The sequence below is a fragment of the Astatotilapia calliptera genome, chromosome 16 (genome assembly GCF_964374335.1).
Source record: "Astatotilapia calliptera chromosome 16, fAstCal68.1, whole genome shotgun sequence".
Taxonomy (NCBI): Eukaryota; Metazoa; Chordata; class Actinopteri; order Cichliformes; family Cichlidae; genus Astatotilapia; species Astatotilapia calliptera.
The window spans coordinates 17,083,536-17,099,625 of NC_137437.1; the positions used below are offsets into that span (position 1 = coordinate 17,083,536).

At 39.1% G+C, this 16,090-nt stretch overlaps 1 protein-coding gene across 1 annotated transcript in view; it reads left to right on the top strand.

The window, feature by feature from the left end:
* Positions 1 to 15,433, top strand: part of nalf1b (NALCN channel auxiliary factor 1b) — a 121,608-nt gene extending 106,175 nt beyond the window's left edge. The window contains exons 2-3 of the mRNA XM_026143826.2: positions 6,571 to 6,742; positions 9,978 to 15,433. Coding sequence (XP_025999611.1) covers positions 6,571 to 6,742; positions 9,978 to 10,279 — 474 coding nt within the window. The 3' untranslated portion in view covers positions 10,280 to 15,433. The remainder of the gene's footprint in view (positions 1 to 6,570; positions 6,743 to 9,977) is intronic.
* The last annotated feature ends 657 nt before the right edge of the window (positions 15,434 to 16,090 follow it).

Genomic DNA, 16,090 nt, shown 5'->3' on the forward strand with positions numbered 1-16,090 from the left:
TGAGACAGGTTAGTTTTACCCTGCTGATGATGTGTTGTTGCAATAGTAAGGAAAGAAACACAGCTAACTTTTGCTGTGACGCCTCAGTTCTCATACTATCGTTTGTAACTCCAGTCCGTTTAATGTTTTTTTTTTTTAATTACAAAGAAATATTTAGAGTCATATTTTGTCTTATTTTGTTTCATTCTATGATACTTTCTGCCTCTAGGAGGTGGAGTGCTGTTGCCATTAGGCCATCAGCATTATAATTAACTAGCTGGATTTAGTTTGTTTTGAAAAAGTAGAGCGTGATTACTTACCATTGTTATTAAAAATTGTGGACACTGAGTGTATTTCTTTTCCCTTGCTTCTTCTTCTATTTCTTCATCTACTTGATTTTGACTTTATTCGTTTAAAATATCCTTGGAACCACAAGTAAGCCTGCAGTCTCAGAGCGAAGTGCAGTATTGGGGTGATACGATGCTATGAGGTCTTTAAGATCAGATTATCTTGATTATTCGAGCCCTTGTATGCGAGGAGAAGAACTTTAAATTAGATTTTAGATTTAACAGGAAACCAATAAGGAGAAGTTCATATGGGAAATATGTCCTCTCATTTTAGTCCCTGTCAGTCCTCTTTCTGCAGCATTGAGGATCAACTGAAGGCTTTTCAGAGAACCTTTAGAACAACCTGATATTAATGAAATGCAATAGTCCAGCTATGTTTTTTGTAAATGTATACCATGACGTGTGTGTTGTGAGACTGTATGTGGCACTTGCTCAAAGGGAGATGACGCAGTGAAAACCATTAAAACTTCTTGAATAAGAGATTTGCATGTGCAAAGTGATGGAAAAAAAATTTGAGAGCCAGCTGGCTGACCTCTAACTAACAGCCTGTGATTGAAGAGAAGGCTGTATTTTATTCGCTCCCCAAGGGGACTGAGAGAACACAGAAGTTATATAAAGGACAGAAAGAGTCCATCCTACCACCGTCTGTATTAAGACACTGCTCTCCTTATCGCTTTCACTTGCTATGTCTTCCTTCCACTCTGCGATTTGACATGATAAATTACCAGTCACAGCTCCACTGCAGACTCATAGTTGAGGGAGTAGAGCTCTCACATGCAGCAACAGCAGTAGGCTGCTCTAACTGGGACTAAGTGCAAACGGACATTTTTATTTAACCTTTATTTAACCAGGAATGTCCCGTTGAGATCAAAGACCTCTTTTTCAAGGGAGTCCTGGCCAAGAGGCAGCACATTTCAAGACAAATACATACGAACAAACAAAGTTAAAATTACACAAAACAATTACACATTATTGAGGCAGCCTGTAGGCCTTTGAGTTTAGTTTTAAAAACATTTAAAGACAACAATTCAGTTAGTTTCCAGTCTTTCTGTAACATGTTCCATGAAAAAGGCGCAGAGTGGACAAAGGCTTTCTTACCCAGCTCTGTGCGGACAAGGGGAACAGACAACAGCAGCTGATCATTTGAGCGCAAGGAGTAAGAACCACTATTTGTCCTTGTGACCAAAGTACAAATATAAGGAGGCAGCAATCCAAGCATAGCTTTGTAAATAAAAGTGTACCAATGCCCCTGTCTTCTAATGGCCAAAGAAGGCCATTTTACTCTTAAGTACAAATCACAGTGATGGGTCAGGTATTTACAATTGGTAATAAACCTCAAGGAAGCATGATACATCGTGTCCAACATTAGAAGACATGAAGAAGAAGCGTTCATATACAGAATGTCACCATAATCTAACACAGATAAAAAGGTTGCAGTGACAAGACGTTTTTTTACTGCAAAAGAAAAGCACTGTTTATTACGGAAGAAAAAACGAAGTTTAAGTCTCAGTTTCTTTACTAGTCTCTCTATATGTGGTTTAAAGGTGAAGGAGTCATCAATCCAGACACCAAGGTATTTATATTCATGAACTATCTCTATGACATTTCCTTCAAGGGTGGACACCACTGGAATAGGCTCCGGGACCTTCTTTGACTTGGAAAACAACATTAGCTTAGTCTTGTCAGCATTGAGAACTAATTTTAGCTGAATAAGTGAATGCTGGAAAGCAACAAAGGCTTTCTGTAAAGTTTCAATGGCCTGAGCAAGAGATGATCCATAACAGTAAATAACTGTGTCGTCAAAGGGCCAAAGCCTGCTGTAGTCCTTACACCACATTTGTCACATCTCCTGCGTTTCTGGCAGCTGTTCTGCTGACTGATGTGTTTAGAGGTCTCCATGTATGTGTTGGTATCACCTAGATCTAACCTATACTGCTGTCCTTTGTCTTACAAATAAGCTATACTATACTTTATACTATACTTACTATACTTTTCTTCTGAAGGCACTTCAGATGGTGTCGCTCCTTCGCTGGTGCTATACATTCTTTAGTTTTTGATTTCGCTTCATGTTTGGGATGCAGTGCAAATGACCAGACAGACCTTGACTTTAACATTGTTTTTTCAGATTCTACTGAGTAGGGAAAATGTATCATGAATACCAAAAGAGACACTGCTTATCATTCATTGCCTCTTACATTGTTAATGTAATGTGATACATCGCTGAATGAGAGGCAACCTGGCATCCAGTTTATCTTTATTTCTCCAAACTGGCAGCTACAGGATGAACTAAAGGTTCTTCTAAGGTTGTTCTTTCAATTTAGGCTGTCTCAACTGTTTGTGTCTTCTAATGCCATCCACGACTGGCTTGATGATGTTGACATCAGGTCTCTCCGGGGGCTGTACCATCTGTCACTGGACTCTTTGGTCTTCTTTTCTCTGAAGATAGACCTTCATGACTTTAGTGTGTAAGCAAATCTAAACTGTACAAAAGAATATGCACATTCATTTAAATGCACATAAATTTGCATAAAATGTGTTATTATATTAGAAATATTAGCTTAATGTGTGCAAGATAGGACTCAAGGTCACGTGCCCATATTTTTGTTGCTCTACCAGGTGACAGAGAAGGACAGTGAGTGTGTGTGTGTGGTATCAATGAAAAGCCTCATGCTGTAAATATAAGTATTAGTGCAGAGAGAAGTTTACTGCATAGTGTCTATGAATGTGAACATATTCACCAATACTTACATCTCAGTCTGAAATATGCATTGCAAATGGTGGAACCATCCGGGCTTTTTTAATCATGTTATTTCTGATTCAACATCATTATATTGCAGATTGTATGTTTTAACTTAAAAGAATATTTGAGCAGCAAACAAAATAATCTCTTCTCACAACAAATGCGACATTCAGACTGACGCTAATCCCCCCACCCCAAGTATGAAATATTTGCTAGCTTTATTTAAACAAGGGCAATGTTGGCGCATGTTTTGCCTTTTGTTGTTTTTTATTTATTTATCTTGAATTTATATTAATATTCACACCAAATTTGTAAAATATTATTCAGGTTTAGCAGTTACCTCAGGCAGCCCCTTTATTGAAGCCAACAGCATGGCCTGTCAGGGCACGAACACTGGACACTCTGAGGATGTCCTTTGCTGTCTGGACACAGGATGTTAGCAGCAGATCCTTTTGGTCCTGTGCACATCAGGCTCTGGCTCTTTGTGAATCTTTCTTCGAATCATTCTGAGTGTGTCATGGTGCACTGTCCTGCTGAGGGAGGATGCTGCTGTCAGGGAGTGCCATTCCCACTGGGGCTGGGCATGCTTGATCTACAATACTGTTATTCAGCTGGGAAACCAGGTCTTTCTGTAAAAAAAAAAATACAATGTAGTGGAACAAAACGGCCAGCAGTATTGTTCCTGATTGAACTGAAAAGGACATTTTAATTGACTAATGTTCATCTGTATATCTAATTAACAGTATATTAGCTAATATCACTTTTGTAAAGCAGATATTAGTCATATTAGGTATATTTTCTTGTTATTCACAACACACTCTTTACTGTTAATCTGGATATATCATAAACACACATGTATACCTACACCTATACATGCTGGCACACACACACACATACATACTAGCAACATGCAAATATTCTGTCTGCATGGACAAGTGATATAATCTGTGCTTTGGTGCACTGCTTTTAGGTGTGATGATTAGTGCACAGCAGGTGCTAGCTTGCCTCATAGTCCCTGGAGTGGTGCTGGAGGAAATACCATCTAATTGCTGCAGGTGATAGTACCACACAATGAGGCGACCGACTTATAAAATGAAAAAAAGATAAAATAATGTGCTAGGTAAATCGTTCTTCCCCGCTTGTGCACTTGTTGAGCAGAGAAAATGGGCGAGAACATTTTTACCAATGCCAATGCAAAAGCATTATGTAGTAGAGCAGGGCGATATGGCCAAAAATATTTATCACGATATATATTTGAAAATTTGCGATAACGATATAACTGACGATATAATTGATGCGAGACAAAATACAACTCCACAACATTACTAGCGCAAAAAGACAACCTTCCATTTATTTTCACTTAAACAAGAAGCTGGTTTTTATGTACATTAAAGCTTTATAAAAATGTAACAGTGCAAATGCAAATTCCTTGCTGAAAGTTTAACCAAAAGGCATTTCCAGTAGAAATGGGCTGACATATCCTGAGCATAACCATGTATAATATCCACTGAAGTTAAAAAGAGGTGCTTTGCAACATTAAACTGCAGTGTGCAGTACGTATTTTTCGGACCATAAGGTGCACGGGATTATAAGGCACATTAAGCGAAACAAAGCAGTCAGATAAATCAAACTTTATTAAACTCATTCTTCTTGCTTCCTCCACTTCTGTACCATTGATTCATTAATGTTGAATTCTCTGGCAGCTGCTCTATTCCCATGTTGTTGCAGTATATTAATGACTAACCTCGTATTGTGGATGGATTATCTCAGTTGTTCTCCTGACTGAAGTTTGGTCTGTTTACAGCATCCTGCCATGCGATTGCATTTGTCTCTAACCATGAGGAACCTTCACGTTAACTTTTATAAGTGGAAAAGTGTTAGTGTTCGTCCTCCAGCTTCACTGTTTATGTTATGCTAACATAGCTGTGTCGCTAGCGATCAGGTAGCACATCATTATATACCAGCTAGCCCAACTTCAGTAACCCTACAAACGTCACTGCTGTTTAGTTTCCTGTCTTCATTTATGCTGTAAGTGATAGCAGAGCTGTACATTTGAATTTTTTCAGAAATCTCTCAGTCAGAACATGCTATATCATGCTTAGGTAACTAGCGAAACTAGCGAGCTGATCGTTTTATTAAAGATGAAAGAATTTAGACAGTTTTTAACTCTCAGTGATGCTGCAGTGTTCGTTTGACCTGAAGGGGGGGTTTAGGACCCAGATTACTCCCAGATTTAAGAGCATCTTAGTCCGACAAATACGACAATAACAACGGCCTCTTGCATGTTCTGCAAAAAAATGTGTTTTGTCGTGTATCTGACGGACAAACACCAAACCAGTTCCACATCACTGAAGTTGCACCATTTTTACAAACCAATTCTGGTTCATCTGTTTCACTCAACAATCGGCCATGTGCGTATGAAAACAAAGGCACTGCGCATGCGCGTTTTACTCATATTCTATCGCAATATTTCATTTTCCTATCGTTGCCTAACATTATACCGGTATTACCGTGAACGGTATAATATGGCCCAGCCCTATTATGTAGTATAAGGCTTTGACCAGATTCCATGTATTTGAGCTAACCCGAGAAGATGACTACTTTACACTGTGGCTCGAAAACAGGAGTGTTTGCGAACTGATTTCTATCGACCGTGCTTACAAATAATACCAGTTTTTAGCTGCAGAACGACTGATCAGAGTCAGTTAAATCAACCCTGATTCTACTCTCTCTGGGTTAAGTGCGTGCATGGCGAATGAAAAACGTTATTATCAAAGGAGCTCCATCATTACAGTTCGCCATAGCAACAGGTAAATGCAAAGCAGACCCACCATTTTCATCCAGCGTTAGGTGTAACAAAGCAAATTTATCTTTAAAAAAATGTTATATTATTACATTCTTTTTCAGTGCGGTTCACATTTAGCACACTTGAATTTCTGAGAACTGTAAAAAAAGGCTTTTATATAGTCAGTGCTATAAACAGACACATGGTGTTCCCAACCCAAATATTGTACAAGTAGTGATAATAGCCATGCTATTTTGTGTTAAAGCTTGCTGGTGATGGTCCTACAGTAATTTGTTGGCACAATATTTGAATTTAAGCATGCATGTTATCTTTTTTGTTTTTAATGGAGCGCAAATATTTTAAAAGGTATTCATTTGTCTGCTGTCCTGTGTTGCTCTACTTAAAGACCACTCGCATAAGAGCAGTTAAAGGTGCAGTTTCAGTGCAGAGCAATACTCAATTTCAACATAACTGGACAAATCTCAGTATTGACTGACAAAGTGATGACTGCCCAGCAACAACTAAATTCAGCACAAACAGTGGATATCAGGATCGCCAGGATATCTGCTCATTCCTGTGTGGATCAGTAGATGTGGAGGTCATGATGATTCACATCAATGCAAGCGTGTGAGCATGTGTGTGTGTGTGTGTGTGTGTGTCATCCAGCAAAAGCCTTACTAACTCATCAATATCCTCTCACCTCTCTGTCTTCCACCTAGATGGTTTATAAGCCTTGGCTGTGTTCTCAGTACTTCCAGACCACCCAGATGCACTGCAGCAATCGAATCCCCTGTGGTCAGTACTGCCTGGAGGTGCAACAGCGGTGCCCCTTTGTCCTGCCCGACAATGATGATCTCATTCACGGAGGCAGCCCCAGTTTTATATGCACAGGTACAAAATAATCATTGTGCATTTGATATATTGTTGTGTTTGTAATTTTATCCTGTGTGCTTAAGCTTTAAGGTGCTCAGTGAAATTTCGGGCTAAGATATTGCTATTCTGGGATTCAAAGCCACACATCAATTTCCTTTAACCTCCCACCTACTTCATTTACCGCAGGCCACGCTCTCAGCTTGATTACAATGAGTAAGCACATGTGCTTAGCGTTTCACTCAGTAATCCTTCAGGCACACAACCGCAGAAGAACAGGCAGAAAACACGTATGAATTTACACTTACAGGATGTTCTGACTAATCATCAGACTGACAGGGAGATACACCATAACAACAAATTGCTGCCAATTACTCATAGCTCCACGAGGCAGCTGCACGTTACAGCACTGAGACAATAGGTCCATATGCTCCGTCTGTCCTGCACAATACAAGGCGCTTTAAATGCTTCTCAGTGAAAGTTTAAGGTGCTTTCATTTGTGAGACGTGAATGTACCGGAGCCATCCGAAGGGATAAAAGTGATTTGCATTTCCATGTCTTTGGGATTTTAAAGCAATGTTTCAAAATGTCGTCCACTGGAAAAAATGCCAGATTCTGTTTAATGGTCCTGATCGGTGTTTGCAGCAGCAGGGTTTAAAAAAAACAGCAGATGAATGAGAGTGCTTAGCTGACCAATCACCGACAGTCTCTTATCCTTCAGAAACTGCTACCTCCTGAGTAGGCACAGGAACTGTCTCACCAGAAACTGAGAGCCTGTTTATTCTGTTAGAAAGACTGAGTTCCTGAGAAGATTCTAGTGGGGGGAACACGTTTATCACTGGTGTGTGTCAATACCGAATGCACTTTTTATTAATGCACTGCTCTAAATCATAATATAATAGCTAACCATGTCAAAATAGCACTTTTTCCCCACATACTGCTGTTCAACAAAAGTGCATTTTGTAAGAATTTTAAATCGGAACCTTTTATTTCACTAACTTGTGTATATTATGCTAATGCAAATACAAACTGAAGATCTACATATATATTTAAGGTCAAGTTATCTAAGAGCTAACAGGGATCTTGCAGCCTTGATGACTGAAACGTAACCAGAAGCCCTCGAGTTGCTTCAGTTTAACTAGAAAACCAAATCAAAAATTAACCAAGCAGAACCTAATTTTTAGTCAAATCATCTCTGGTTCCCATGACAGCAGCATAATGTTGAGGTATTGACAGGAACAAATACTGAAGATAATCAACCAGTAGTCTCTGATTCTTCTCTGTGACGAGCGACAGATGCCCCAAGATGCCAAAAGTTCAGAGGATTAAAGCATGATGCACTTTTCTTTGAACAACTCTATGTGGGTTGAGTCCCCACTGGCATCATATGTTGATGCTGCCCTCTGGTGGTGATGTTGAGCATGAGGTTACTTTACAACAGAGACAAATAAGATGTGATGAATCAGTTGCCAGTTTGTGGCAGTTTTTACTGAGACATATATGATTATAAAGAACAATCAATATGGCCGTTTTTTCCACAGTAAATTCAAACCAGTATTCTTTTCTTTTCAATGTCAATGTGTCTTATAAAAAGCCCAACATCAGTAACCAGTGTTGGGAAGGTTACTTTTAAAATGTATTCCATTACAGAATACAGAATACATGCCCCAAAATGTATTCTGTAACGTATTCCGTTACGTTACTCAATGACAGTAACGTATTCTGAATACTTTGGATTACTTAATATATTATCATGCTTTTTACAACAACGTGAATGTACTATTGCTGTGTGATTTATTACTATTACTGAAGGTCCGCGACTCCGAACTGTAGTAAAGGGACCTCTGACTGATACGGCGGGGTCCCTGTCGGCTCGTAGCCGAAAAATAGCTTTACTTTGTTGTGTGGGTCAACTTTTCTTGCGAGAGACAGAGAGAGGCGTTGAAAGACTGCTCCAACGGAACTTATTGTTTTCGGAGGAAAACACGAACACGGTGTACAGTCGAGTCTTAATAGCTTACTTACAACTGGGCTCGTCAGGCACTCTTCTTGGCTGCAGTGGTTATTATTATATTTACATGCTTCCAGCTCCCGTTTTTCCTCAATGACAACTTGTACCTTTCCACTCCCCTTTTTCTCCCTCCTCGCGCTCACAGACCCATAACGTGTATGGCAGTCCATTCTCCCTGCAACACGGACTACACTGCCCATGATGCTACATTCTTTAGAGCTATGCTTGTAGCATTCAGCCTGTTAGCTTAGCACAACAACAACAACAACGAAAAGGCTCTCAGGAAACACACAGTCAAAAGAGAGAGAGAGAGCGTCGCCCTGTAACCATGGCAACCGTAACGCTGCCGCCTGGAACAACAGCACGTAGCTGTCAAACAAAACCCAAACAGTCCTGACCCGCGACAATATTAAACAGGAAAGTACCGCAGTGTAATCCATTTATTTCAACAAAGTAATTGTATTCTGAATACCACCTTTTTAAACGGTAACTGTAACGGAATACAGTTACTCATATTTTGTATTTTAAATACGTAACGGCGGTACATGTATTCCGTTACTCCCCAACACTGTCAGTAACATTAAACAGTAAAGTAACATGTAAAGTTTTCTCTCGCTCCATTTTTTCTCGTCCCCTTCTAAAACAATTTATTTGGAGAAATTTTTTTAAATATACTTTACATATCTGTTAAAAAGGAAATAGTATGCTCCTCAAACAGTTGGTAACTGTATTTATTTATTTATTCATCTATTTATTTTTGCTGTGGCTTAATAAATTAGAAGTTACTAACACACATTCAGTAAATATTTTTGGATGCTGGTTTAATAACTACATTTTTGCACTAATGAGTATTTATGGATCCAGAAGAGTTTATGGACTTTTTTTCTTACCAGAGGCAGCAAATTAAATATGTGCTCTGTACATTATGACTGATTATAGGAGAGGGTTATAGCTTCTGGAGCTCTTTCAGTTTTATCTGCTGTGTCTTTGCATTGTATATGCATATGTGTGTCAACTGTAATCCAAAAATGGGGGCTTTGTCAGAGACAGGCAGTAACTATATTGTTCCTCTTCTTGCAGGTAGGTTGCAGACAGGAAGCAGCAAACATTTTTTTTTCTTTCTTTTGCTTTAAAAAAAAGAAAGAAGCATAAACAAGTATGAATTTATTAAAAATGCTACACAGAAAAGTGCATTTCTCACTCTTTTTTTCTTTACATCCCTCCAACCCCAAAAACAACCTCCAGGGCTGCTGGAAGACTATCCATCAGGTGTGGACCCAGATGCAGAGTGCTGTGACGTACGGTGGTACTTGAAAGCAGACAACCGTTCCCGGGGGACCCTGAAAAGAACTCACCCACCATGCCAGCACCGTACCTCCCTCAGCTCCTCAGCAGCCTGCAGACTGTGTAACAGCCGGCTCAAACTCTGCCTGCTGGTCCTTGTCCTCCTACACACTGTTGCCAGCCTCACAGCATCCCACAATGCAACAGGACTGGGCCTCCCCACCATCACGCCTCTGGAGGAGAGCCCTGCCAACGAGGAGTGATAGAGCTGCCAGGAGAAGGTGAGGTTGTTGGGGTGGGGGATTCCCTCACCATGGCAACCGATGTGGAAAAATACAGCCACAGCTGTGCAAGCGGCTGGAGCTGTACGCCTGTGGACATCCTGCAACGCTTTCTGGCAAATGGAAAATGTGGGACGCTTTGATATTAAAAGACACAGGAATCAATCAAGACAAATGAATAACTAAACAAACAGACATACCGCGGGGTTCAAACAGTCCCTTCTGTAGGGAAAGGGGACAATGCCACAGCCTTTGTTGAGAGGGAAGGTCAGCTTCCTCGTGGCTGAGTTTCTCTCACTACGCTTTTTTACACTGTGTTCCAATTATTGGTTTGTGTTGCACTGGCTAACTATGGAATAACACAATCATATTCACTTTTTAATGTTCATCCTTTGTCTTTGTTTCTGAGTCTCTCATAGAGGAAGGAAATGTGTCTGCCTCGAAATAAGACAGACAACGTGTAAAGAAAAAGAGGAATATCTTGCAAGTTTGTCTGTGTGTGCGTTTTCTAGATTTACTTGTGTGCGTGTGAGCATGTGTGTGTAAGAGAAGGAGTGTGTGTTGCGGACACAAAAGTCTACCTAACAGGCTGGTACAGCAGATGATTTTTATGGAGGCCCCCTCAGATGTCACTTAGCTCTGCCATGGTGTTTTGATGGCCACAATCTCATTAAACACCACTGACTTTTTTGAATGTGGTTCTGATGTCCATAATAAATACAGTGTTTAACGCAGGTTTACAGTTTCCCCTTAATTTGTTTTGTGAGATAACATTGACCCATTAATGTTGCTTTTAAATCCAAAATAGCAAAACCTGGCATTAGAAACCAGGACAGGACAGCCCGTTCTGTTTTTCCAATGCTTTAAATCTCAGATGAGCTCTTTTTAATACAACATGGGTCTTTTTACTAGCTTTGACCATAATTCCTTATTTTTGACTATTCAATCTAATAGGTTTGATCAAATATAAAATGTAAAATTTAGGCCATATGCATATGCACGGTTCTTTGCATTTAGGTAACTGTCTTCAGGTGCCAAAGAAATGGATTAGAAAATGTGCTTATCTGCTCTCCATTGTCTTTGTTACCTCAGCGAATGTTGTAGCATCATTACTACTAAGTGTCATCTTGACGAATAGAACTGACTGTCAAAACTACAAAAATGAAATCCAATTTGTGGTGAGCCAGATGAAAGCTTTAGGTTCCTATTGTGACAGGGCTGAGCCATGTCAATGACAAAATTTACAAATGATTAGAATTTTAAAAGGTTAAAAGTTTTTTAGGGGTTACTTCCAGGATTTTGGATCACTGGATTTAAAATCATCATGTTTTTAATGCAGGGAAAATATTAAGTAAACGTGAGCTGTTTTCACACTTCCACTGCAGCAATGAACTTCTCTGGACATCCGGTTACGGGGCTGCATGCAGAATGCAGATGTTCTCATTAAATAGTTCTTAACCTGCACTGTCTGGAGTTAATGTGTGAAAATGACAACAGTGATTCAAGTAAAGCAGGGTGGCGAAAAGTTCATTTTTGTCAGCTTTTTATAGTGGATGTAAACCTGATGAATTATTATACCTGGAAAAATGATCACCTTTGTTAGTGTACACAAAAGTGTAAGATTCAGAGATCGGGCAATTTTATCTCACCAAATGAAATTAAGCCTATGCTTGTCTTAATCAAGGATATTATTTCTTATTCTAAACATACTCCTCTTGTCAGCAACATGGCTGAGCAAAGCTGACTGATGCTGGGATAAAAAAAAACATTAGATCAGTATATTTAGCACTGTTAAACCAGACATAAAAAGACTTGCTCTTTTTTAAGGTACCATCCAGTCAAATAGTGTCTGCAGCATACAAACAGCATTTAGTCTGAAGGCCGCTCCTTTCCCCTTAAGCCTTGGATCGGCTTCTTCACCTTGACGTGGGTTCATAATAAAAATGTAACAGAAATATGACTAATAAATCACTCTAGCTATGAATACTACTTGAAAACAAAAACTCAATTTGCTGTTTTCCCCTGAACCAAAACCTAACCTCAGGCTTTTTATTCAAAGGAAACACAGTGACTGGATGTTACCTTTAATGACCTTTCGTAATTTGTAAACTATAACTCCCATGCAATTATAAAAAGGATAAAATGTCAACATCTCATTAGGCACGGTAGCTCACTACCTGCAGCTACTCCGGTTTCTTACACTGTATTCCTGCTCCCCGGCCCCTTGTGCTGAGCTGGTCCCATACGACACACAGACTGACATTCCCCATCTGATAACCACAGCGCAGTTCTGACATATCTGTTGAATCCAAATGTGTATTACATGAACTGCATGTGGAGGCGCTGCAAGGTTATGAAAGCCTCTTTTGTTGATTGTCTTCAGCCCCACTCCCTGAATGCACCACATCTTATCCCAAATCGGCTCCTGTGGCATGCCCACTGTCTTGTACTTTTTCTCCTGACATGTCAAACTCCTGTCTCATTAAGTAAAGGGCTTATTAAGATATACAGATCAAACGCCATCAAAACAGACATCAAGCACATTCAAAAAGGTTGCATCCAAATTGTTAGTAGACAAAAGGTAAAAACCTGGCTCATTTATTATTACTGTTATTGTTATTATTTTGAACTCATGCGGTTTCAGTACAAAGGTATTCCGCCGGCTGCTACTGGAAAGCAGAAACAGAAACAAACACAGAGAGAGGAGCATGCCATTGTTTGTGTTTGCACCAATCACATTATCTGTGATCATCTAGGTCCGCTAACACTTTGATTTATAAATGTTGACCTGTGTGTGAAAAGAGAGGAATGGTTTGACCTTAAGGGCTGACTTCTTCTTTTGTTTCTGGTTTTATTTTTTGTCTCTTTGATGAACAAGGCTGTGAGATCAGGTACATGGTAAAGATGAGCAGATAAACAGCTTTTGCTGAATGAATTTTTTCCCCCCACTCTCGAATATGTTTATTGCTTATATGAGATGTCCAGTCTGATATCTGATGTCAACACTTTTATTATTAACCTTATATGAGGATTTAAAATTCATCATTATTCACACAATTTCTATATAATAAGTATATTGGCTTATTTTGGCACTTACTGTTTAGACCCTGCCTCAGTCTCATTACCATTGCTGCTTGCTTGAAATGCATACATAACTGTTTCATGGTCATGCGGCACGGCACACCCATGCCCATCATAAATGACTGCTTCCGGTTTCAGAACAATGCTGCTATACCATTGGCCACCACTAGATGGCAATAGATTTATTCGTTTCCACTGACACTTCTGCTAAAGACCTACCACAAAAGGTCTGACAGATACACGGAAACCAGGAAGGCAGAGCTCCATGTGTGCTGCTGTGTGCTCTTCTTTTGTTCTTATACATAGATGTAGGTTAATGTCTCTGAGTCTCTTTGGAGAGCTCATTTGTGTTTAAATGACCTCGTGGCAGTGGGACAGGTGTGGCAAACCACAGCTGTCTTTCACCACACAGGGTCTTGCAACATTACCTATATGATATTAGCTGCAGTCCTGAAGCATGCATTTTAGTGTGAAATCAGTACAGTGATTGCACATTAGATTGTGTAATAACTGTGTCATTGCCCCAAAACAGACTCTGTATTATTTGCATTTTTCCGTTCTCGTCTTAAGGAAATATTTCCCCCAAATTTCCATAACATGAAATGCAGTACAGGATGTGCAGACAGCGGTTAATGGTGCCCAAGCATAAATAAATAAAATTTAAAATACAGCATGACATAGTGCTTTTCATAATGACACATAATGGACATAAGAAGGAATACAGGGTCTGCAAGAAATGCTAGCAATACATAGATTGCCCCGCAAGTGTCATGCAAGCCTTGTCACAAGCACATGTAAAAGATGAGTCCACCTTGAAGTGTAATATGTTCAGCAGATTGTGATTTCATCCTGCCGTTAATGGCCAGCAGTCATGCTGCGATCCAGCAGCCACCAAAAGCCAACCGGCGGACACGCCTATTCAATAAACCTGCTTTCAGAAGTCACGCAGAGAACATGGTTGCTTTACACGCAGCAGAGCATCCTGACTGTGGTTGCATGGGTGCGAATGCTGTGCATATGTGTCATCTATCACACGCCTTCACACATGTTTGCACCAGGTATGGACATTTCTGTGTGCAAGATTACTTCCAAAAACAAACGAAAAAAGAATTAGATTTGACTGATGTAAATCTCTGATTTGACTTTTGTTGGTAATGCAGGCTTGCACGCAACAGTTACTCTGTGATAATTTAATTTTTTTGTATGTATTGGTTCGTCAAATTTTTTACTGCATTATAATGAGAAGAAATTGTGTAGGGTCTTATAGATTCAGACTAGATCCCAGACAATGGTCTGTAGCGATCATAGGTTATGGTCTGTCACGTTCCATTACACACTAACGTACAAAATCGAATTTTGTGTTTTACCCCTGCACATATAGAGTATTTATGCCTCTTGCCATTACCACCCTGTGCACCCACCACGAAATAATATGTACACAAATATTGCCCTCTTTCACTCTTTCTCAGCCTCTCTCTGTTTTCACAATAGTTCTGTTCTCTATCCTGTGGATCTATGCAGAAGCCCATTCCTTTTTTTGGTTGTAAATATGTTCCCTAGTATGCTGAACAATGTATGTCTCTCCTTGTGTACTTTGAGTTGATGTCATGCTGTTACTTTCTTCTTCTTCTTCTCCTTCTTCTACTTCTGATCCTTTTTTTTATTTAAGCGTCTCAGATCATTGATGTTAAAAGAGAGTGTGGTGAGGTTTAACCAATAGACTTGTCCTCAGCTTTGCAACCTTATTGTGAAAGGTTGTGGCTTTGTGTGTGCATAAGTGAATGATTTATGATTATAGAGATGAAAAAGGTTCAAAGGCATATAGAAATATCATTGCGATTATGATTATTATTATTACTATTATACTACCAGTATATTGTAATATTATAGATGCTTTAGTTCAAGTAACTTCTTTAATTTTTCTACAAACAACTTTGATGAAATGATTTATAAAACAGTCTCACAAGTCATGATCTTTTCGAAAAGTATGAAAACTACTGCTACAATGATTAAAATTGTGTTCTGATGAAAATAAATACAGACATATAATCTGTTCCTCTGTGGTGCTTTTGCATGATGTGACTTGCTTCCAATCAACGTACAAAAGTAGTGGTGAACACAACGCACTAACCATACAAAAATGATATTCAGGGTTTTAATAAAGACATAAAGACATGTTTGAAAAAGCAAGGACAGTAGGAGAAGCAAAAAACACGAGTTAACATCTAAAATCATTTCTGAACAGGCAGTTTCTACAACCTTTAAGCTGACGACACAGGCTGCAATAACAGAACTTTGCAGGAAAGTAACAGTGCTGACAGCAGCTACCTTGGCAGCACTCTGCTGATGTGTGCAGCAAAGGATATGTACACTGCTTAACAGATTAATTAGATCACCCATTGTAAGTTAATGCTACAGCTGCCCTCAGTGAATAGCATCAGTAATTTTCAAAATTGCTTTTATGTTTCTGTAATGGTTAATTCACCAAAATGCATAAGATCTTTCATTAAAGTTATATTTTAAAGGCTAAAATATAACTATTTTTGTTACCCATGAATTTTCACATTTACAGTTTCACATAAAAGCATAAAAATTACAAAAATATAGCAAAACATATACTGGGACATAAAGTGTGCTATTTTACTAATAAACAACAATCAAATGTTTTGTTTTAAAGAACTTTTGACAGATTTGTAAAATATTTCTGTTTTC